General features: G+C 44.7%; 1 protein-coding gene across 3 annotated transcripts; it reads right to left on the bottom strand.

Annotated features, from left to right (window-relative positions):
• Positions 1 to 226: 226 nt before the first annotated feature.
• Positions 227 to 14,434, bottom strand: LOC139554761 (fibrous sheath-interacting protein 2-like). Of its 3 annotated transcripts, none has more exons than XM_071367869.1 (10): positions 14,234 to 14,434; positions 11,615 to 11,677; positions 11,274 to 11,435; positions 10,865 to 10,954; positions 10,540 to 10,658; positions 10,219 to 10,369; positions 9,825 to 10,091; positions 1,611 to 1,739; positions 1,391 to 1,466; positions 227 to 1,270 (listed from the first exon to the last, which is right to left on the bottom strand). In XM_071367869.1, the coding sequence occupies exons 1-10, from the start codon at positions 14,255 to 14,257 to the stop codon at positions 1,164 to 1,166; spliced, it is 1,188 nt and encodes a 395-aa protein (XP_071223970.1). In that variant the 5' UTR covers positions 14,258 to 14,434; the 3' UTR covers positions 227 to 1,163. The 3 variants fall into 3 exon arrangements, with proteins under 3 accessions (XP_071223970.1, XP_071223971.1, XP_071223972.1); XM_071367870.1 differs by lacking the exon at positions 14,234 to 14,434 and adding an exon at positions 13,727 to 14,169; XM_071367871.1 differs by lacking the exons at positions 227 to 1,270; positions 1,391 to 1,466; positions 1,611 to 1,739 and adding an exon at positions 4,943 to 6,377.
• Between the last annotated feature and the right edge of the window lie 8,410 nt (positions 14,435 to 22,844).

Raw genomic sequence — 22,844 nt, 5'->3', positions numbered from 1 at the left:
AATATACTGTATATGATTCATCAAGCCCTTCTCTGCCAAGGCAGAGTTAGAGGAAGATGTAAGTACGCATTTCACCTGTTCTACTCAGCGCATGTGATAAATACATTGATTCGATTTTCTGATAGAATATATTTGTTGCCATCTTGAGGCCTTTTCTACCTCTTTCAGGGCCGTGCCAATTAAATAACTTCATAGCTTTGTCGAGCAAGCAAATATCGCCATCAAGTTGACATACATCAATTCACTTTTATTCATTTACATTATTTCTACTATAATATAAAGCTCCATAATGAATATCTTAATACTGCACTATGGATACCATTATATACCCTTATAGAAGTCATAAAATGACTAAGCCTAGTTCATACCCTTCGTGTGCAACACAAGAACGCTTCACAAAATGCTGATCCTGCGTTCTTGTGTAGAGTGTTTTTTGTGTAGCTGCTTGTAGTTATTTCTTGTGTACGTATGTAGGGTATAAACTACGCTTTAGTCCCATGTCATCAAATGAATACCTAAATTAAAATGAAAAATTATGAAAGATACAATATTAATCAAAATCTGCAATACAAATGGTTTATTAAAACATCCATTAAAAAGTATGTAAGTGATTGAAAAATAAAATACATAGTTCCTCAAAGCCCAAAAAGTTCAGCACCACTTTCCTAATCGGAAGAGTAGAAGCTGCTGTCGGCCTACCCTCCTTGTAATTCTTTAATTTAGGCTAAATATCTACATCAAATTTAGAGGCTGCAATGGACGTGGATCAATGATTACAATAGAGAGATGGCATCAGATGTACAGCACATCTAAATTGGTTGGGCTTCTTAGCTTATCTTCCTAATCACAGGAGAAGCTGTAGATGTCGGAATGACATTTAGAAGATCACATTCCTAGTTACAGGAGTGGGAGCTAATAAGGGATCAAAAGACCCAGATGGAATTTTGGTGTTGAGTAGCCTATAGTGTATCTTCCTTAAGGAGTATAAACTAATGGTAAGCTAGTCCACTGGCAGCCTGGTTCAAATATAGCAGCATTAGGGGACTCAAAATGAAAACAGAAATGAACAACAAAAATAAAAATGTTGTATTGAGGCCAGTTGTGGTGTCCTCCTCAGATGTAGCCTGGCAAAAGCAACTGACATGGGCTGCACGTCATCCAGGCTACCCATCAGAGGACCCAGAGGACTTGCAGGTGACCAAGCGTTTCCAGGCCTTCTGGACTCCCCAGAAGAAGCCCCGGATGCCTTTCCTCAACTTGGATAATTTAACTGGCAAGAAGATGAAAATATGTAAGAATTTCAGATGGACAATTGTCTGATAAAACAATAATTTATTACTTCTTTATACATAATTGTCCCATAAGAACATTTCCCCCCAGGAACACTCACTCATAGGTGGAGAATCCACAGCAATGTACATCTCTGGCTGTTCTGTAGTGTCTTTAAGGACAATGCTCATCTTGGACTGTGATCAGAATTCAAAGATGCACAATTAAACATCAATTTCACTTCCTTTACATATTCCTATAATTATACAACTATACTTACTGGTGCCGATATCAAAAAGCACAACCAATGACCATTCAAGAGTAATCTGAGCTTGTCTTACCTTTCTGCCGGTGGCATAATGCACCCCCTCAGATTCCGCATCCTCCACATCATCACTGCATGAGTCTTCAAGGTCTGAGGTCTCGCGGTCATATGGGTTGGGCACTGAGGGTTTCAAGATGGCCAGTAGCTTGTGGGAAACAATGTCAGAGACAATGGAAAGCATCTCCTGATCCTCAAATAAATCGTCAATTTTCAAGGAGCGTTTCAGACGCTTGACCTTCCCAAGGTCAGTGTATATGGCATCTGCCAGCTTCGATGTCATCTTAGAATTGAAACTTTTTTGCTGGCTTTCCATTTCCTCAATCAGATATTTGGCCACCTCATCATCGAACAATCGGATCAGCTCAGTCACCAGATCACTGATCTGGATGCGCTGATGTTTGTTGGTCCTTTTTGGCAAACGGCATATCTTCTTGACAAGCTTCATCAGGACTTCTTCTAATATAAGCTCCCTAATGAAGCTGCTGGAACCGGATGTCACTTGATCCACAGTGGACCTCTCCGGCTGTTCAATCTCAGTCTTGATGCTGCTCTGCTCAGCTTTCTTATTCAAAGATTGACGGGTTGTCATTTCATTAAACAAGGCTGTCAATTCTTTCAAGTTGAGTGTAGATTCCAGATTTTTGGTGCCTTGAAGTTTGGATGGTGCATCCATAATTCCGTTCGTGACAAGACAGACAATGTCCTTGTGCAGCTTGGGTGCCTTGTGGCACAGTATCTTCTGTAGGGCTTCCTCTGTGCCATAGCGTTGCATCAACTTTCTATGCACCGACAGCACCAACTGAAAGATGTCTGTTGCCTTCAGGCAGACATTTGCTTCCCTCCACCTGTTAGTCACCCTCACCCACAGAGCACTGGACAGCTTGTTGGTCACATCCTCAACTAGGGTCCAGCTGGCCAGTTTATCCTGGGTCCGAGGAACAATCAGAGACAGCAGCCGGACAATGATATCCATCACCGCCTCTACATGAACAATAATATACACCGGTTGGGATGCCTTCACCTCAGCCGAGCCACATCGGCTCTTAACCGTGACCTTGTCCTGGTCTGTCCTTAGGCAGATGTCTGAGGAGAGCGGCCGGACAGAGACTTTGGGTACGATTGAACCCAGACGGTTGACTTCCCTGGTGACTGCACTCGCAATGGCTGTTGTCATCTCCCCGCTGCCGCGCCTCAAAGCTCGCCTCAGAGCATCAGGAGAGCCCACGTGCTCCTCCAGCTCTCTGCAGAGGGCACTTACAATCCTTGCACTTGAGGGGCGGGAGTACGGCGTCTTGAGATCCTTGGTCATTTCCAATGCTGAGGTAACGTCTGGGGAATCGGACAGGTCCCGAAGGACAGAAACCACCATGTCCATTGCCACATCAGAGAGAGTGGTGGTTGGGGATGACACAGGTGATGCAAAGTCCTCTGAGGGAAGTTCATACCCATGAAGCAGCTTGGTGATCAGGTCTACAACCACCTCTGGTGTGGAATGTAGACTGGGAGAGTCGTTGGCGGAGGTCTCAATCATACAGGATTCAATTTCACTCAAAGCCCTTCTGACCATGATGTTTGTCTCAGAGTCATCGGGTACATGGTTCTCTTTGAGAGGTTTGATACCTGCCTCACACAGCTCTTTCACATGGATGTTGTCGGAAGACATCACTGCTTCTTGAATAGTAGGTTGTTGATTGGCTATGGTTGTAGCTATGATTGTTCTTACCATCAGAGGACAAAGCTTCGCAATCAGTTCATACTGTGGCTTAAAGCTCTCAGAGCGGCTGTCGTTCATGGGTAACTCAGGGATGTCAAGGCCCTGAAATAGCATCTTCCGTATCAGTTTGCCCACTACACCCTCCAGCAGGCAATTAGTAGGGCTCGGGGTCTCATTCCCTCTGTCACTGGTGCTAGAAGGTAACTCTTGCTTCTTGTGAAGGCCATGAATGGCCTCACTTTGCGCAATACAACCCTCAACAGGCAACTCCTCTACTGCAATCGTGTGCACAACCACATTGACATCGTTGGTGTGGGGTCCAATCAAAAGCTTCTTATAGGTTGGGTCTGTGACATATTGTAAAACACCCCCGCCTGTCTTTAAGTTCTGAGCTTTATCTCCAAATGTCCTATCCAGGAGACACAATACTGACTCAGATAGTGGGTCAGTGAACTCCTGGAGCTCTAGGCTGCTCTCAACTTCAAAGGGGCTGAGGCTGCAGCTGATCTGGGAGCTGTAATAAGAAGCCTGCAGCTCTCTCTTGGACTCCAATGTGTCATGCAGCTTTGGATATAAGGCATCTGCAATGGAGTCTGTGAGCCGCTCATCCAAATTAACAGAGAAAATATTATTCAGGCTTTTGTTGGAAGCCTCCTCTTTGGTTTTCCTCAGGATGTCCCGCACAGCTTCCCTTGGGGCAGAACCAGAAGTGCAAGCATGTCCATTGGATGGTGTCTGGGTGCCAGTAAGGGATTCCTTGATCAAGAAACTCTGGAGTTCAGTGGCCACTTCCTTACACATCTCCCTTCTGATCTTCAGAACAGCAGGTGTCAGTGTAGCCTTCTCTGAGGTCAAAGGTGTCAGAACTCTGGTCAAAGTTGAGGGGCATCTGAGATGATCACCCAGACCCTCTAAGTCATCAGAGCAGGACACCTTGGCAACTTTAAATAAAACCGAACTAATAAGGTTCTGAGCCACAGCAGGTGATTTTGCTGATGCTGCCTGGAGTGTCTCTAAACTAACCTGATTGGAGGCAGCCATCTTTGTTGTTGCCCTGGTAATGATGTTACTCACAGGCTTGATGGAGTAGCTCATAAACTGGGATCTCAGGCTTTCAAAGACTCCCTTCACTCTTTCTGCCTTCAGGTCTTTGTCAGTGGCAAATACACACGACTGAACAGCATGGAGAGATACAGGGAGAGGAAAGCCCAAGGGTGAAGCCACATCTGTGATATGGATGGAGGACTCTGAGGGTGTCCCATCAAGGCGCCTCTGCAGCAACTTTATCATCTCCAGGACTCTGGCATTGTCCTGTGGTGAGATGGAGCACTCTCCTGAGAGGTTCTCACTGTCTAGTGTGTTCTGGATTCCAAGCAGTGTTGTGCTGAGTATCCTCCTGTCATGGGGAAGCACTCCCCTCAGTGCAGAAGAAGACCGACTCTGTGGTGCTGGTGTGCTGCATGGTGTTGATGCACCAGAGACGTCACTTCCACTGTCATCATCTTTTTTGGTCCTCATTATAATAAGGATTTCGTCAATGATCTCATCACTGTAGACTTCTAAGTCCTCTGTGATAACATGGGCCGTTGGGGTGGCAATACTCAGAGTACGACCCCCAAGAAGTTTGAAGGACGTCTCCGACCCACTGCCAAGAGGGCCAACAGACACACATTGCAGTGTTTCGCTGGATGATGAAGAACAACTGGAGGAGAGATCAAGCAGCTCCTCGTCCAAAGTCGGAGAGGAGGAAAAAATTCCCTCCATTTTCAGGACAGAGATAACATCCGCAAGTGTTGAATCTACAAGGTCCTCACCTAATGGGCTACTCCTTAAGTGGCTGACAAACACCCTTGTAGGAGAATGGGAGACTGTGGTGGGAGATGGAGAGCCCTTCTCACCAATCACACTTGACCGCGCCTCCACAATTGCTAAAGACTGGGAGATGACGGAACATACAAGTCCGCCAGCCCGCTCAATAATGGAGGGGAGGGAAACATCCAAAGGGGCTGGAGGTGTCACACTCCCTCCTTGGCCATTTCTATCTTGGCTGAGGCAGATCGACGAGACCTTAGTAGCAAATTGATTCTCCCGCATAGGGCTGCTGCTAGAGTCAGGTCCAGGAACAGTTGAAATAGAGCTCACAGCCAGGGAGCAAGGAATGTCACTCCTTCTGTCTAAAAGCTTGATAGAGCATGAGGAGGGGCGGCTGCTGGAGGGGAGGTTGGTGTTGGTCTCTTCGCTGGAGAGTAAGGAGGAGAAAGGGGCCAAGGTCAGTTTGACAGGGATGACATGCCCACGACCTACCACAGCAGATAAGGTTCCAGAGTAGTCAGTGGCAGTAGGTGGTTTAGTAGATTGTGGTTTAGTAGATTGTAGTTTAGCAGGTGGTGGTTTAGCAGATTGTAGTTTAGCAGGTGGTGGTTTAGCAGATTGTGGTTTAGCAGATCGTAGTTTAGCAGGTGGTGGTTTGCCAGATTGTGGTTTAGCAGATCGTAGTTTAGCAGGTGGTGGTTTAGTAGGTGGTGGTTTAGCAGATGGTGGTTTAGCAGATGGTGGTTTAGCAGATGGTGGTTTAGCAGGTGACGGTTTAGCAGGTGACGGTTTAGCAGGTGACGGTTTATCAGATGGTGGTTTAGCAGGTGATGGTTTAGCAGGTGGCGGTTTGGCAGATTGGGGCCTGGTAGAACGTGGCCAAGTAGCCAGGAGGTTCTTAGTAGAGATCTGACTGGAGGAAGAGTGTGCTCGTTCCTCACTGGACAGAGAACTGCTGCTACAATAAGTCTGGACAGCAGTGACTGGTTCGTCAATGGAGATTGGGGAGGACCTACTGTCAGGACTCTGAGTGAGACAGATCACATTGACTTTGGAGAGTAGGGATGTACAGCTGACAGAGCCCTGGGTTTAATCTTCGTTGGTGTCTTTGCTGATGGAGAGCATACTCTCTGCATCACTTTCTGAAGCTCTCAGCCTTATAAGGTCAACCAAGGCAGGGATCAGGATGCTATTTACCTCCTCCAATACTGAGCTTGTTATGTGCCCAATCATGAGCAGCAAGTCCCTAACAGTAATCTGTATTAATGAAAACAGAAAGGTACATCAACGGAATTGATTAAGATTTACAGTATGTTGGAAATCAAAACACATGTTAATCCATATCAAAATTTTTAAAGTAAATATAACAAGTATACCTTTCATTTTTTGTTGTTGCAATTATTCTATATCAAATGTGTGGTCTCCATTGTTGCAACTTAATCATCTTCCTCATCTAGACTTTTTACATTTACCAAAGTGGCAAACGCATATTACATCATATCATCCAAATACAGTGGCAAGACAAAGTATATGAACCCTATTGGAATTATCTGAATTTCTGCATGAATTGGTCATAAAATTAGATTTAATCTTCATCTAAGTCACAACAACAGATTAACACATTCTGCTTAAACTAATAACACACAAATTATTGTATTTCTCTTGTCTCTACTGAATACATCATTTAAACATTCAGTGTAAGTTGAAAAAAGTATGTGAACCCCGAGGCTAATGACTTCTCCAAAAGCTAATTGGAGTCAGCTAACCTGGAGTACAATCATTGAGACGAGATTGGAGATGTTGGTTAGAGCTGCCTGCCCTAAAAAAACTCACAAAATTTGAGTTTGCTATTCACAAGAAGCATTGTCTGATGTGAACCATGCCTCAAACAAAAGAGATCTCAGAAGACCCAAGATTAAGAATTGTTGACTTGCATAAAGCTGGAAAGGGTTACAAAAGTATCTCTAAAAGCCTTGATGTTCATCACTCCACGGTTACACAAACTGTAGATAAATGTAGAAAGTTCAGCACTGTTCCTACTCTCCCTAGGAGTGGCCGTCCTGCAAAGATGACTGCAAGAGCACAGCGCAGAATGCTCAATGAGGTTAAGCAGAATCTTAGAGTGTTAGCTGAAGACTTAAAGAAATCTCTGGAACATCCTAACATCTCTGTTGACGAGTCTACGATACGTAAAACACTAAACAAGAATGGTGTTCATGGGAGGACACCATGGAAGAAGCCACCGACTGTCCAAATAAAAACATTGCTGCACGTTTGAAGTTTGCAAAAGAGCATCTGGATGTTCCACAGCGCTACTGGCAAAATATTCTGTGGAGAGATGAAACTAAAATTTTGTTGTTTGAAAGGAACACACAACACTGTGTGGAGAAAACAAAAGCACAGCACACCAATATCAAAACCTCATCCCAACTGTAAAGTATGGTGAAGGGAGCATCATATCATGGTTTGGAGCTGCTTTGCTGCCTCGGGGTCTGGACAGCTAGCTATCATCAATGGAAAAATGTATTGCCAAGTTAATCAAGACATTTTGTTGGAGAATTTAAGGTTGTTCGCCAATTGAAGCTCAACAGAAGTTGGGTGATGCAACAGGACAACGACCCAAAACACTGAAGTAAATCAACAACAGAATGGCTGCAACAGAAGAAAATATGCCTTCTGTAGTGGCCCAGTCAGAGTACTGACCTCAACCCGATTGAGATGCTGTGGCAGTGCCTCAAGAGAGCGGTTCACACCAGACATCCCAAGAATATTGCTAAACTGAAACAGTTTTGTAAAGAGGAATGGTATAAAATTCCTCCTGACCGTTGCGCAGGTCTGATCTGCAACTACAGAAAACATTGAGGTTATTGCTGCCAAAGTAGGGTCAACCATTTATTAAAACCAAGGGTTCACATAACCTCAGCAGAAAAAGAAACGTCCTCTCACTGTCAACTGTATTTATTTTCAGCAAACTTAACATGTGTAAATAATTGTATGAACATACAAGATTGAACAACTGAGACATAAACTGAACATGTGGCTAACAGAAATGGAATAATGTGTCCCTGAACAAAGGGGGGGGGGGGGGGGGGTTCAACATCAAAAGTAACAGTCAGTATCTGGTGTGGCCACCAGCTGCATTAAGTACTGCAGTGCATCTCCTCCTCATGGACTGCACCAGATTTGCCAGTTCTTGCTGTGAGATGTTACCCCACTCTTCCACCAAGGCACCTGCAAGTTCCAGGACATTTCTGGGGGGGATGGCCCTAGCCCTCACCCGCCGATCCAACAGGTCCCAGACGTGCTCAATGGGATTGAGATACGAGCTCTTCGCTGGCCATGGCAGAACACGGACATTCTTGTCTTGCAGGAAATCTCGCACAGGACGAGCAGTATGGCTTGTGGCATTGTCATGCTGGAGGGTCATGTCAGGATAAGCCTGCAGGAAGGGTACCACATGAGGGAGGAGGTTTTCTTCCCTGTAACGCACAGCGTTGACACTGCCTGGAATAACAACAAGCTCAGTCCGATAATGCAGTGACACACCGCCCAAGGCAATGACAGACCCTCCACCTCCAAATCGATCCCGCTCCAGAGTACAGGCATCGGTGTAACGCTCATTCCTTCGACGATAAACGCGAATCCGACCATCAACCCTGGTGAAACAAAACCATGACTCGTCAGTGAAGAGCACTTTTTGACAGTCCTGTCTGGTCCAGCGATGGTGGGTTTGTGCCCATTGGCGACGTTGTTGCCGGTTTCCTTACAACAGGCCTACAAGCCCTCAGTCCAGCCTCTCTCAGCCTATTGCGGACAGTCTGAGCACTGATGGAGGGGTTGTGCGTTCCTGGTGTAACTCGGGCAGTTGTTGTTGCCATCCTGTACCTGTCCCGCAGGTGTGATGTTTGGATGTACCAATCCTGTGGAGGTGTTGTTACACGAGGTCTGCCACTGCGAGGACGATCACCTGTCCGTCTTGTCTCCCTGTAGCGCTGTCTTAGGCATCTCACAGTACAGACATTGCAATGTATTGCCCTGGCCACATCTGCAGTCCTCATGCCTACTTACAGCATGCCTAAGGCACGTTCACACAAATGAGCAGGGACCCTGGACATTTTTCTTTTGGTGTTTTTCAGAGTCAGTAGAAAGGCCTCTTTAGTTTCCTAAGTTTTCATAACTGTGACCTTAATTGCCTATCGTCTGTAAGCTGTTAGTGTCTTAACGACCGTTCCACAAATGCATGTTCATTCATTGTTTATGGTTCATTGAACAAGCATGGGAAACAGTGTTTATACCCTTTACAATGAAGATCTGTGAAGTTATTTGGATTTATACGAATTATCTTTGAAAGACAGGGTCCTAAAAAAGGGAGGTTTATTTTTTTGCTGAGTGTACTTTTTCCACCCTGCACTGTGAATGTTTACACGGTGTGTTCAATAAAGACATGAAAAAGTAAAATTATTTGTGTGTTATTAGTTTAAGCAGACTGTGTTTGTCTATTGTTGTGACTTAGATGAAGATCAGATAACATTTTATGACCAATTTACACAGAAGTCCAGGTAATTCCAAAGGGTTCACATACTTTTTCTTGCAACTGTACTTGGATATGGATTTCCCAGGAGATGGGAGACAGGGAAGCAGTAATATGTCTACAGCCCCCAAAGAGTGAAAGCTGGGAACATGTTCATGACCAAAATGACCTACCACTGACGGGCTAGCTGAATGTGGTGAGCAGGTCGTCACAGTCGACAAGGTTCCAGAGTGATCAGAGTCACTGCTAGGTCTTTCAGTTGGTGGTCTGGCATAACGTGGTCTGGCAGTATGTAGCCTAGCAACCTCGAGGTTCTCAGTCGAGATCTGACTGGAAAGAGTGTCCATCGAGGAGGTGGAGTGTCTGAAGGGAGAGTCCATTCCCAGAGGTGTGTGTGTCTCCATGCCCAGGGGTCTCCAATCTCCCATCTGGCTACCAGGCTAAGAGAGACGGGTGAGAGAGAGAGGCAAATGGATGAAGATACCAACAGAAACACTGAGGTCCTAATGCTGCTTAAGCAACTATGAGTTGATATCAGCCCTAGGAGTGCCGCTGTTCCATCCTTACCTGTCCAATCACCGACCAGCAGATTCGGCGCGCCAGGCGCAGCTCCCTGCACACTTCTCTTTCCAGCTCCTCAAGCCTGAGGCGTCGTTTCACATCCCAAGCCAGTTCGGCCAAGTGAAGGTTCTTCCCCTCTTCCATTTCACTCTGAAACCTTCACATACAAGGGAACATCAAACATGATTTACCTTAATTTTCCTACAACTCAAACTGTCCACCATATCTATTTCTTAAGTTATTGCTAGATAGGAGGTCAACGTGATTCCACACCTTTGCTTATGTTTTTTTTAACACATTTGGGTAAAAGATTCTAATAACACTCACGTGTTCTTGAAGTAGTTTCTACCCTTGGCAATGAGCCACTCTCTGATATCCGTCAGTGAGATGTGGGAAGGAACCTCCCCTTGCTGCTGCAAGACTAGGAACTGCTTCAAAAGATTTTTCTGACAGAGAGAGAGAGAGATTCATTTGCACCCTTGCCTTCCACAAGTTTTTCCTGGTGTTGTCACGTGATCAGAAAACCCTTTCCCCATCCATGAGCGACAGCAAGTTACATACACAGTTGAAATAAAACGCATGGAAAGGTGTGTCTTACAATATAGCTTTTGTGTTTTTATAATTGTGCATCTAGAAAGTAGACCACTCTAACCTGCTGGGCACAGCACTGCTTCTCCCACAGCAACTGAACTGACTTGATGTAGCTACTGTAGCGATTGTACTCTTTACACGTACACAGCACCTGAAAGGGAGGAGCCACAAAAGAGCATTTTTAGAGGAAGTTCATGTGTACAAACACCCAATCCCAAATCTACCTCTAACCTCTACCCCAATATTGATTGATTTTGCCTTTATTTAACCAGGTAAGACATTAAGAACACATTCTCTTTTACAACCTGCACTAACAATGACCTTATGCACTTGTAGATTTGGATTTGTGTAAACTAAGCAAAATGGCAAACATTTCACCTAGCTATCATATTGCTTACACCTGTCCAATTTTCTCAGTTCCATATAAGTGTCACTTTAAGATTTGGAAAGAAAAAGGAGGTTTGCCATGCCTTCTCATTTGAGGTGATGAGGCCTTGCTTCACCAGCCGCTTCTTCCTTTCCGGATGGCGGAAAAAACTCTTCAGGTGTTTGTCGTGGAGGCAGTTATAACTAACATCCATGACTCTCATGTTGGGGTCCAACAGGTCAAACCCGGGGGTCTCCTGATGGAGCTGTGGATTGTGTTTTAACAAACCTCAATGTCAGGGCAATGGATACTACAGTGGGAATGGTTGTGGAATTAGGACTGGAAATGGGAAGGAAGTCATTAAAAAGATATAATTAGGTAACATTTCATTTGAAAGAAATTGAGGATCTCAGATCATTTGGAATGTCATACTATCACACTAACCTTCTCCCCCAGTTTTCCTCTGAAGAATACAGGGAATGTCCTCTCTGGGGCTTCCTGTAACCCCTACAAATACAGAGACAATCATGACAAAACTTTTTAGACGTGGGGTTTTGATAGTAGACCCCATCCCTGTCACTTGGTTTGCAATAATTCCCCCTTTTGCCAATTCACTTTGCATGAAAAATGTTGAATCAAGCTCATATCTAAAACAAATTTGTTTGATCCATTTACATTGTTAAACTATTCTTAAAGTAGTCAACTAGCCGTAGGCCTACATGATGACTGATTCTGTAGGCTACATATTCATCTCATAGACTTTCATCATCCATCTTTAGAATTATACAAATGTGAAGCGATATTAATATGAAGAACGAACAAAGCATTATCCTAGGCCTACTCACATTTTCTTCTTCTTTGCCCGCACTTTTTGAAATAGTAGGCATATTGACTAATATTGTAAACAAGTGATGTCATAACTGAAACTTGATTAAACTGCGTCTCCAGAAAAGGTAGGCCCTATGCCCCCCAAACGTCCGCTATCTGATAGACCTATGTTGTTGTACTGATATAAACACTATGAAAGGATATTGTAGCCTTAACCTATTGATATAGTCTACAGGCTTATTTATGGTGTGCCCGCTCCATAAAGCGCAGCTCCAGTTGTGCCTGGGCTTGCTGCAACAGGTGCAGTCTGTTGCCAAGCCTTCCACAGAATCATACCTCAACCCTAAAATGTGATCCACATGTATTCGATTTCGAAACTGTCAAGTTATTTGCAGTGATGGATTTAAAGCATTATCACGACTAACAGGCTGACTACACCAAATGAATTTAGAAATCTATATTATTCAATTATTGCACCCACACTGCTTGGGCACGCCAACGAGCGTCTGCATAGCAAAGGGCTAAAATAGAAGTCCGTTCTATTTCTGATGCAGATCGCACTGCAAGTCCTGCCTCTCCCATCTCCTCATTGGTTTATAGAAGCAGGTACCCACGTACCATCTCCTCATTGGTTATACCCATGTGGGTGACTGAAAAACGAACGAGGTCAGTGGCGGTAACGCACCTAATTTATGAAAGTTGCCAATCGCAATATAAAATCAAGAGAAGAAAAAGCCTGGAAGGAGGAGAGATGACTAAAACGATTCGGTTGACCGTTTTGTGTGTGAATTAATTGGTGGAGTAGAGGACCTTGGTTCACATAGGGTCATGTCTGGCGAGTCAGTGGACACGTTTCCTGCCTCTATTGTATTGTGTTTTGGAGAAAATGGGGGCCGTATTAGCAGTAACTGCAAAAGGTTACTGTGAAACCAAGGTAAATGGCAGTAACTGAACTTAGTGCTTTTTAGCTTGGTTTCAACCTGCCCTTTGCTGCAGTTACTGCGTTTTACCTTGGTATCATATCATTTTATTCTGATAGTGATGCAATCGAACCTGTATGACACTGACTGACAGCTACACACACATACATTGCTAATCTAGGGATACAACACCATGGCACAGCATTCCCAGGGGGGAAATGATGGTTGAACTTGCTCTGAAACGCCGATATCCAGACACTGGTAAGAACCAGCTAGCTAAGTAGATCTGACATCAAAATTAATTAGCTAGCTAACGAGCATAGACTAACAATGCAACCTGCTCTCATCAGATATCTGCAATTGATACTAACGTCAATTAGCCATATAATGACTTATATTCTGAAATTTCATCTGATGTCTTCTTTGAATCAGTACACCATACACACGATTTCTAGCCAGTGACAGCCACCTAGCTAAAACTGACACGCCCCTACCAAAAGGTCAAAACCTACCTAGCTAGCATTAGCATGAAGCAATAGATTTGTGCTACATGTTCCCATAAGAGATGATCAGAAGTTTATACTAGCTTCAATCTATTATACCTATAATTCATATAATCCTTGTAGTTGTATTCTGACATTCAATGGGTTATTTGAATCTGTAACGTTACACCACACACACGATCTCTAGCCAGCTGACGGTCAGTTGGACGTGCACCCCATACTGAATTGTCAAAAGCCACGCACACTCGTTTTCCGGATGAGCGCACACACAGCATTGCTAGCTCATTAATAATATATCTACTCACATGTTCAGGGTTTCTGGTTTTATTTTATATTCCAGTATTGCGTGACTGTCCTGGTCAGGAAAGTTAAAATCCCAAATTGTATCCATCCCCTTTGTTGGTGGCATATGTTATTAGTACAACACGCGTTGACATGCCAAACGTGTGCTCAATGTGTCTGCTTCAGTGCCATCTTTACATGAATGCGGAAAAAACTGTTTTGCATGACTTCCACCAATCCCTGTGGTCTAGATGATTAGTATCTATGCGGATCAAAATTGCCATGTGAGGGTGTATTAGGACAGTACAACCACGTCAATACTAGGTTTTATTCCTGTCAATGTCCATCCATGCAATTTTTTTGTATTTGTAAATAAAAATGAATATGTAAGAGCCTTTTTGGGAGCAGGGGATTTACACATAACCTCAGACATGCACCCTTTTCCATACATTTTTCAGTGTAATCAATACAAAAACTGTCTACAGTCAATCATTTCAAGGCTAGGCCTATAGCGAAAGAAATTTACTTACTTTTCGGGCCTCGTCGCTGTCCATGCTACAGGTCTAGTCTACGTTGGTCTCCAAAATGAGCCGGTAAAACATCGTACTTCATCTGAGGTTGCCAAAGCTTGAATGGTACTGAGTATAAAACTGGCTTAGAAATAAGAATGAAGAGAAATTCAAAACTACAATTGAAATGATTGCGTCACAATACCAGGCAGCCGTTGGCAGTGTACCAAACTCATGTTTGTGGGCATCAAACTCAAGCTGTGGGAAGTTTCCTTGAAGCCAATGCAGAGGATAAAGAAAAACAACAACTCAAAATCTACCTCATGGCCAGTACAGGGATCGAACCCACGACCTTGGCGTTATTAGCACCACGCTCTAACCAACTGACCTAACAGGCCGCTTGTGACGGAGAAACATTTTTAGGATGCACAGAGCCTCGGCCAGTGCTGGCGCGTAAACGAACAAGTCCACCAACAGCATAGCCTGACAAGACTGGACCCTCTTGGTTTCTCCTTGTGGCAAATTAACAAGGCTGGGGAAGTAGCTCAAATGGTAGAGTGCTTGCTTTGCATGCGAGAGATAGTGGGATCGATGCCCACATTCTCCCCAATTGTTTTGGGGGGTGGATCCAAGAACGCTCCAGTTCACACTTCATGCAGCTTTGTCTAACGACAACCTACTGTCATGATGTCACAATGTCAGATGAAAAAGAATGACATGACTTACATTCAGAGGAGCAGCGTAGCACACACAATTGATGCCCACAAACAAAGCTGTGTGAAGTTTCCTTGAAGCCAATGCAGAGGATAAAGAAAAACAACAACTTAAAATCTACCTCAAGGACAGTATGGGGATCGTACCCACGACCTTGGCGTTATTAGCACCACGCTCTAAACCAACTGAGCTAACCGGCCACTTGCTATGGGCTGAAAGCTTTAGGATGCACAGAGCCTCGGTCAGTGCTGGTGCGTAAACGAACAAGTCCACCAACAGCATAGCCTGACAAGACTGGACCCTCTTGGTTGCTCCTTGTGGAAAATCAAAAATCCTTGGGAATTAGCTCAAATGGTAGAGCGCTTGCTTTGCATGCGAGAGGTAGTGGGATCGATGCCCACTTTCTCCCCAAAAATCTTTTTTGGTGGATCCAAGAACGCTCCAGTTCACACTTCATGCAGCTTTGTCTAACGACAACCTAATGTCATGTAACAATGACAAGCAACTTTCATGTAACACTGATGTCACAATGTCAGATGAAAACGAATGACATGACTTACTTTCAGAGGAGCAGCGTAGCACACACAATTGATGCCCACAAAAAAAGCTGTGGGAAGTTTCCTTGAAGCCAAAGCAGAGGATAAAGATAGAACAACAACTAATGCCGAAACCCGGGATCAAACCAGGGACCTTTAGTCTAACGCTCTCCCAACTGAGCTATTTCGGCAAGTCACTTAAACTAAGTATGTGGCACACTTGACCATACACATGCAAGTGACTCACAATTTTGACACTGAAAATGAAACTCATGGCCAGCACAGGGATCGAACACACGACCTTGGCGTTATTAGCACCACGCACTAAACAACTGAGCTAACCGGCCGCTTGCCACGGAGCAAAAGTTTTAGGATGGACAGAGCCTCGGCCAGTGCTGGCTCGTAAACGAACAAGTCCACCAACAACATAGCCTGACAAGACTGGACCCTCTTGGTTGCTCCTTGTGGTAAATTAAAAAGGCTCGGGGATTAGCTCAAATGGTAGAGCGCTTGCTTTGCATGCGAGAGGTAGTGGGATCGATGCCCACATTCTCCCCCCAATTTTTTTTGGGGTGGATCCAAGAACGCTCCAGTTCACACTTCATGCAGCTTTGTCTAACGACAACCTAATGTCATGTAACAATGACAAGCAACTTTCATGTAACACTGATGTCACAATGTCAGATGAAAACGAATGACATGACTTACTTTCAGAGGAGCAGCGTAGCACACACAATTGATGCCCACAAAAAAATCTGTGGGAAGTTTCCTTGAAGCCAAAGCAGAGGATAAAGATAGAACAACAACTAATGCCGAAACCCGGGATCAAACCAGGGACCTTTAGTCTAACGCTCTCCCAACTGAGCTATTTCGGCAAGTCACTAAAACTAAGTATGTGGCACACTTGACCATACACATGCAAGTGACTCACAATTTTGACACTGAAAATGAAACTCATGGTCAGTACGGGGATCGAACCCACGACCTTGGCGTTATTAGCACCACGCTCTAACCAACTGAGCTAACCAGCCGCTTGCAACGGAGCAAAATTTTTAGGATGCACAGAGCCTCGGCCAGTGCTTGCGCGTAAACAAACAAGTCCACCAACAACATAGCCTGACAAGACTGGATCCTCTTGGTTGCTCCTTGTGGAAAATCAAAAAGGCTGGGGAATTAGCTCAAATGGTAGATTGCTTGCTTAGCATGCGAGCGGTAGTGGGATTGATACCCACATTCTCCAAAAACATTTTTTTTGGTGGATCCAAGAACGCTCCAGTTCACACTTCATGCAGCTTTGTCTAACGACAAACTACTGTCATGTAACAATGACAAGCAACTTTCATGTAACACTGATGTCACAATGTCAGATGAAAACGAATGACGTGACTTACTTTCAGAGGAGCAGCGTAGCACACACAATTGATGCCCACAAACAAAGCTGTGGGAAGTTTCCTTGAAGCCAAAGCAGAGGATAAAGATAGAACAACAACTAATGCCGAAACCCGGGATCAAACCAGGGACCTTTAGTCTAACGCTCTCCCAACTGAGCTATTTCGGCAAGTCACTAAAACTAAGTATGTGGCACACTTGACCATACACATGCAAGTGACTCACAATTTTGACACTGAAAATGAAACTCATGGCCAGCACAGGGATCGAACCCACGACCTTGGCGTTATTAGCACCACGCACTAACCAACTGAGCTAACCGGCCGCTTGCACAGAGCAAAAGTTTTAGGATGGACAGAGCCTCGGCCAGTGCTGGCTCGTAAACGAACAAGTCCACCAACAACATAGCCTGACAAGACTGGACCCTCTTGGTTGCTCCTTGTGGTAAATTAAAAAGGCTGGGGGATTATCTCAAATGGTAGAGCGCTTGCTTTGCATGCGAGAGGTATTGGGATCGATGACCACGTTCTCCAAAAACATATTTTTTGGTGGATCCAAGAACGCTCCAGTTCACACTTCATGCAGCTTTGTCTAACGACAACCTAATGTCATGTAACAATGACAAGCAACTTTCATGTAACACTGATGTCACAATGTCAGATGAAAACGAATGACATGACTTACTTTCAGAGGAGCAGCGTAGCACACACAATTGATGCCCACAAACAAAGCTGTGGGAAGTTTCCTTGAAGCCAAAGCAGAGGATAAAGATAGAACAACAACTAATGCCGAAACCCGGGATCAAACCAGGGACCTTTAGTCTAACGCTCTCCCAACTGAGCTATTTCGGCAAGTCACTAAAACTAAGTATGTGGCACACTTGACCATACACATGCAAGTGACTCACAATTTTGACACTGAAAATGAAACTCATGGTCAGTACGGGGATCGAACCCACGACCTTGGCGTTATTAGCACCACGCACTAAGCAACTGAGCTAACCGGCCGCTTGCAACGGAGCAAAATTTTTAGGATGCACAGAGCCTCGGCCAGTGCTTGCGCGTAAACAAATAAGTCCACCAACAACATAGCCTGACAAGACTGGATCCTCTTGGTTGCTCCTTGTGGTAAATGAAAAAGGCTAGGGAATTAGCTCAAATGGTAGAGGGCTTGCTTTGCATGCGAGAGGTATTGGGATCGATGACCACGTTCTCCAAAAAACATTTTTTTTTGTGGATCCAAGAACGCTCCAGTTCACACTTCATGCAGCTTTGTCTAACGACAACCTAATGTCATGTAACAATGACAAGCAACTTTCATGTAACACTGATGTCACAATGTCAGATGAAAACGAATGACATGACTTATTTTCAGAGGAGCAGCGTAGCACACACAATTGATGCCCACAAACAAAGCTGTGGGAAGTTTCCTTGAAGCCAAAGCAGAGGATAAAGATAGAACAACAACTAATGCCGAAACCAGGGATCAAACCAGGGACCTTTAGTCTAACGCTCTCCCAACTGAGCTATTTCGGCAAGTCACTAAAACTAAGTATGTGGCACACTTGACCATACACATGCAAGTGACTCACAATTTTGACACTGAAAATGAAACTCATGGCCAGTACGGGAATCGAACCCACGACCTTGGCGTTATTAGCAACACGCACTAACCAACTGAGCTAACCGTCCGCTTTCCACGAGGCAAACGTTTTAGGATGGACAGAGCCTCGGCCGGTGCTGGCTCGTAAACGAACAAGTCCACCAACAACATAGCCTGACAAGACTGGACCCTCTTGGTTGCTCCTTGTGGTAAATTAAAAAGGTTAGGGAATTATCTCAAATGGTAGAGGGCTTGCTTTGCATGTGAGAGGTAGTGGGATCGATGCCCACATTCTCCAAAAAACATTTTTTTTGGTGGATCCAAGAACGCTCCAGTTCACACTTCATGTAGCTTTGTCTAACGACAACCTAATGTCATGTAACAATGACAAGCAACTTTCATGTAACACTGATGTCACAATGTCAGATGAAAACGAATGACATGACTTACTTTCAGAGGAGCAGCGTAGCACACACAATTGATGCCCACAATCAAAGCTGTGGGAAGTTTCCTTGAAGCCAAAGCAGAGGATAAAGATAGAACAACAACTAATGCCGAAACCCGGGATCAAACCAGGGACCTTCAGTCTAACGCTCTCCCAACTGAGCTATTTCGGCAAGTCACTAAAACTAAGTATGTGGCACACTTGACCATACACATGCAAGTGACTCACAATTTTGACACTGAAAATGAAACTCATGGCCAGTACGGGGATCGAACCCACGACCTTGGCGTTATTAGCAACACGAACTAACCAACTGAGCTAACCAGCCGCTTGCCACGGAGCAAAAGTTTTAGGATGGACAGAGCCTCGGCCGGTGCTGGCTCGTAAACGAACAAGTCCACCAACAACATAGCCTGACAAGACTGGACCCTCTTGGTTGCTCCTTGTGTTAAATTAAAAAGGCTAGGGAATTATCTCAAATGGTAGAGGGCTTGCTTTGCATGCGAGAGGTATTGGGATCGATGCCCACGTTCTCCAAAAAACATTTTTTTTGGTGGATCCAAGAACGCTCCAGTTCACACTTCATGCAGCTTTGTCTAACGACAACCTAATGTCATGTAACAATGACAAGGAACTTTCATGTAACACTGATGTCACAATGTCAGATGAAAACGAATGACATGACTTACTTTCAGAGGAGCAGCGTAGCACACACAATTGATGCCCACAAACAAAGCTGTGGGAAGTTTCCTTGAAGCCAAAGCAGAGGATAAAGATAGAACAACAACTAATGCTGAAACCCGGGATCAAACCAGGGACCTTTAGTCTAACGCTCTCCCAACTGAGCTATTTCGGCAAGTCACTAAAACTAAGTATGTGGCACACTTGACCATACACATGCAAGTGACTCACAATTTTGACACTGAAAATGAAACTCATGGCCAGTACGGGGATCGAACCCACGACCTTGGCGTTATTAGCAACACGCACTAAACAACTGAGCTAACCGGCCGCTTGCCACGGAGCAAAAGTTTTAGGATGGACAGAGCCTCGGCCGGTGCTGGCTCGTAAACGAACAAGTCCACCAACAACATAGCCTGACAAGACTGGACCCTCTTGGTTGCTCCTTGTGGTAAATTAAAAAGGCTAGGGAATTATCTCAAATGGTAGAGGGCTTGCTTTGCATGCGAGAGGTATTGGGATCGATGACCACGTTCTCCAAAAAACATTTTTTTTGGTGGATCCAAGAACGCTCCAGTTCACACTTCATGCAGCTTTGTCTAACGACAACCTAATGTCATGTAACAATGACAAGCAACTTTCATGTAACACTGATGTCACAATGTCAGATGAAAACGAATGACATGACTTACTTTCAGAGGAGCAGCGTCGCACACACAATTGATGCCCACAAACAAAGCTGTGGGAAGTTTCCTTGAAGCCAAAGCAGAGGATAAAGATAGAACGACAACTAATGCCGAAACCCGGGATCAAACCAGGGACCTTTAGTCTAACGCTCTCCCAACTGAGCTATTTCGGCAAGTCACTAAAACTAAGTATGTGGCACACTTGACCATACACATGCAAGTGACTCACAATTTTGACACTGAAAATGAAACTCATGGCCAGTACGGGGATCGAACCCACGACCTTGGCGTTATTAGCACCACGCTCTAACCAACTGAGCTAACCTGCCGCTTGCAATGGAGCAAAAGTTTTAGGATGGACAGAGCCTCGGCCAGTGCTGGCTCGTAAACGAACAAGTCCACCAACAACATAGCCTGACAAGACTGGACCCTCTTGGTTGCTCCTTGTGGTAATTTAAAAAGGCTGGGGAATTAGCTCAAATGTTAGAGGGCTTGCTTTGCATGTGAGAGGTAGTGGGATCGATGCCCACATTCTCCCAAAAACATTTTTTTTGGTGGATCCAAGAATGCTCCAGTTCACACTTCATGCAGCTTTGTCTAACGACAACCTAATGTCATGTAACAATGACAAGCAACTTTCATGTAACACTGATGTCACAATGTCAGATGAAAACGAATGACATGACTTACTTTCAGAGGAGCAGCGTAGCACACACAATTGATGCCCACAAACAAAGCTGTGGGAAGTTTCCTTGAAGCCAAAGCAGAGGATAAAGATAGAACAACAACTAATGCCGAAACCCGGGATCAAACCAGGGACCTTTAGTCTAACGCTCTCCCAACTGAGCTATTTCGGCAAGTCACTAAAACTAAGTATGTGGCACACTTGACCATACACATGCAAGTGACTCACAATTTTGACACTGAAAATGAAACTCATGGCCAGTACGGGGATCGAACCCACGACCTTGGCGTTATTAGCAACACGCACTAACCAACTGAGCTAACCGGCCGCTTGCCACGGAGCAAAAGTTTTAGGATGGACAGAGCCTCGGCCGGTGCTGGCTCGTAAACGAACAAGTCCACCAACAACATAGCCTGACAAGACTGGACCCTCTTGGTTGCTCCTTGTGGTAAATTAAAAAGGCTAGGGAATTATCTCAAATGGTAGAGGGCTTGCTTTGCATGCGAGAGGTATTGGGATCGATGACCACGTTCTCCAAAAAACATTTTTTTTGGTGGATCCAAGAACGCTCCAGTTCACACTTCATGCAGCTTTGTCTAACGACAACCTAATGTCATGTAACAATGACAAGCAACTTTCATGTAACACTGATGTCACAATGTCAGATGAAAACGAATGACATGACTTACTTTCAGAGGAGCAGCGTAGCACACACAATTGATGCCCACAAACAAAGCTGTGGGAAGTTTCCTTGAAGCCAAAGCAGAGGATAAAGATAGAACAACAACTAATGCCGAAACCCGGGATCAAACCAGGGACCTTTAGTCTAACGCTCTCCCAACTGAGCTATTTCGGCAAGTCACTAAAACTAAGTATGTGGCACACTTGAACATACACATGCAAGTGACTCACAATTTTGACACTGAAAATGAAACTCATGGCCAGTACTGGGATCGAACCCACGACCTTGGAGTTATTAGCAACACGCACTAACCAACCTAGCTAACCGGCCGCTTGCCTAGGAGCAAAAGTTTTAGGATGGACAGAGCCTCGGCCGGTGCTGGCTCGTAAACGAACAAGTCCACCAACAACATAGCCTGACAAGACTGGACCCTCTTGGTTGCTCCTTGTGGTAAATTAAAAAGGCTAGGGAATTATCTCAAATGGTAGAGGGTTTGCTTTGCATGCGAGAGGTATTGGGATCGATGCCCACGTTCTCCAAAAAACATTTTTTTTGGTAGATCCAAGAACGCTCCAGTTCACACTTCATGCAGCTTTGTCTAACGACAACCCAATGTCATGTAACAATGACAAGCAACTTTCATGTAACACTGATGTCACAATGTCAGATGAAAACGAATGACATGACTTACTTTCAGAGGAGCAGCGTAGCACACACAATTGATGCCCACAAACAAAGCTGTGGGAAGTTTCCTTGAAGCCAAAGCAGAGGATAAAGATAGAACAACAACTAATGCCGAAACCCGGGATCAAACCAGGGACCTTCAGTCTAACGCTCTCCCAACTGAGCTATTTCAGCAAGTCACTAAAACTAAGTATGTGGCACACTTGACCATACACATGCAAGTGACTCACAATTTTGACACTGAAAATGAAACTCATGGCCAGTACGGGGATCGAACCCACGACCTTGGCGTTATTAGCAACACGAACTAACCAACTGAGCTAACCAGCCGCTTGCCACGGAGCAAAAGTTTTAGGATGGACAGAGCCTCGGCCGGTGCTGGCTCGTAAACGAACAAGTCCACCAACAACATAGCCTGACAAGACTGGACCCTCTTGGTTGCTCCTTGTGTTAAATTAAAAAGGCTAGGGAATTATCTCAAATGGTAGAGGGCTTGCTTTGCATGCGAGAGGTATTGGGATCGATGCC

The sequence above is a fragment of the Salvelinus alpinus genome, chromosome 26, assembly GCF_045679555.1.
Source record: "Salvelinus alpinus chromosome 26, SLU_Salpinus.1, whole genome shotgun sequence".
Classification (NCBI taxonomy): domain Eukaryota; kingdom Metazoa; phylum Chordata; class Actinopteri; order Salmoniformes; family Salmonidae; genus Salvelinus; species Salvelinus alpinus.
This window is presented reverse-complemented; position numbering and strand designations above follow the sequence as displayed.

What these genes read in the sequence shown, in the direction of transcription:
- LOC139554761 (XM_071367869.1), bottom strand. Translation starts at nt 14,257, where the DNA reads ATGGACAGCGACGAGGCCCGAAAA. An exon ending in GAGGAAAACTGGGGGAGAAG is followed by an intron (nt 11,436 to 11,614) that starts GTTAGTGTGATA and finishes CACAATCCACAG; the next exon opens with CTCCATCAGGAGACCCCCGG. An exon ending in ATTATGCCACCGGCAGAAAG is followed by an intron (nt 1,467 to 1,610) that starts GTAAGACAAGCT and finishes TTCTGATCACAG; the next exon opens with TCCAAGATGAGCATTGTCCT.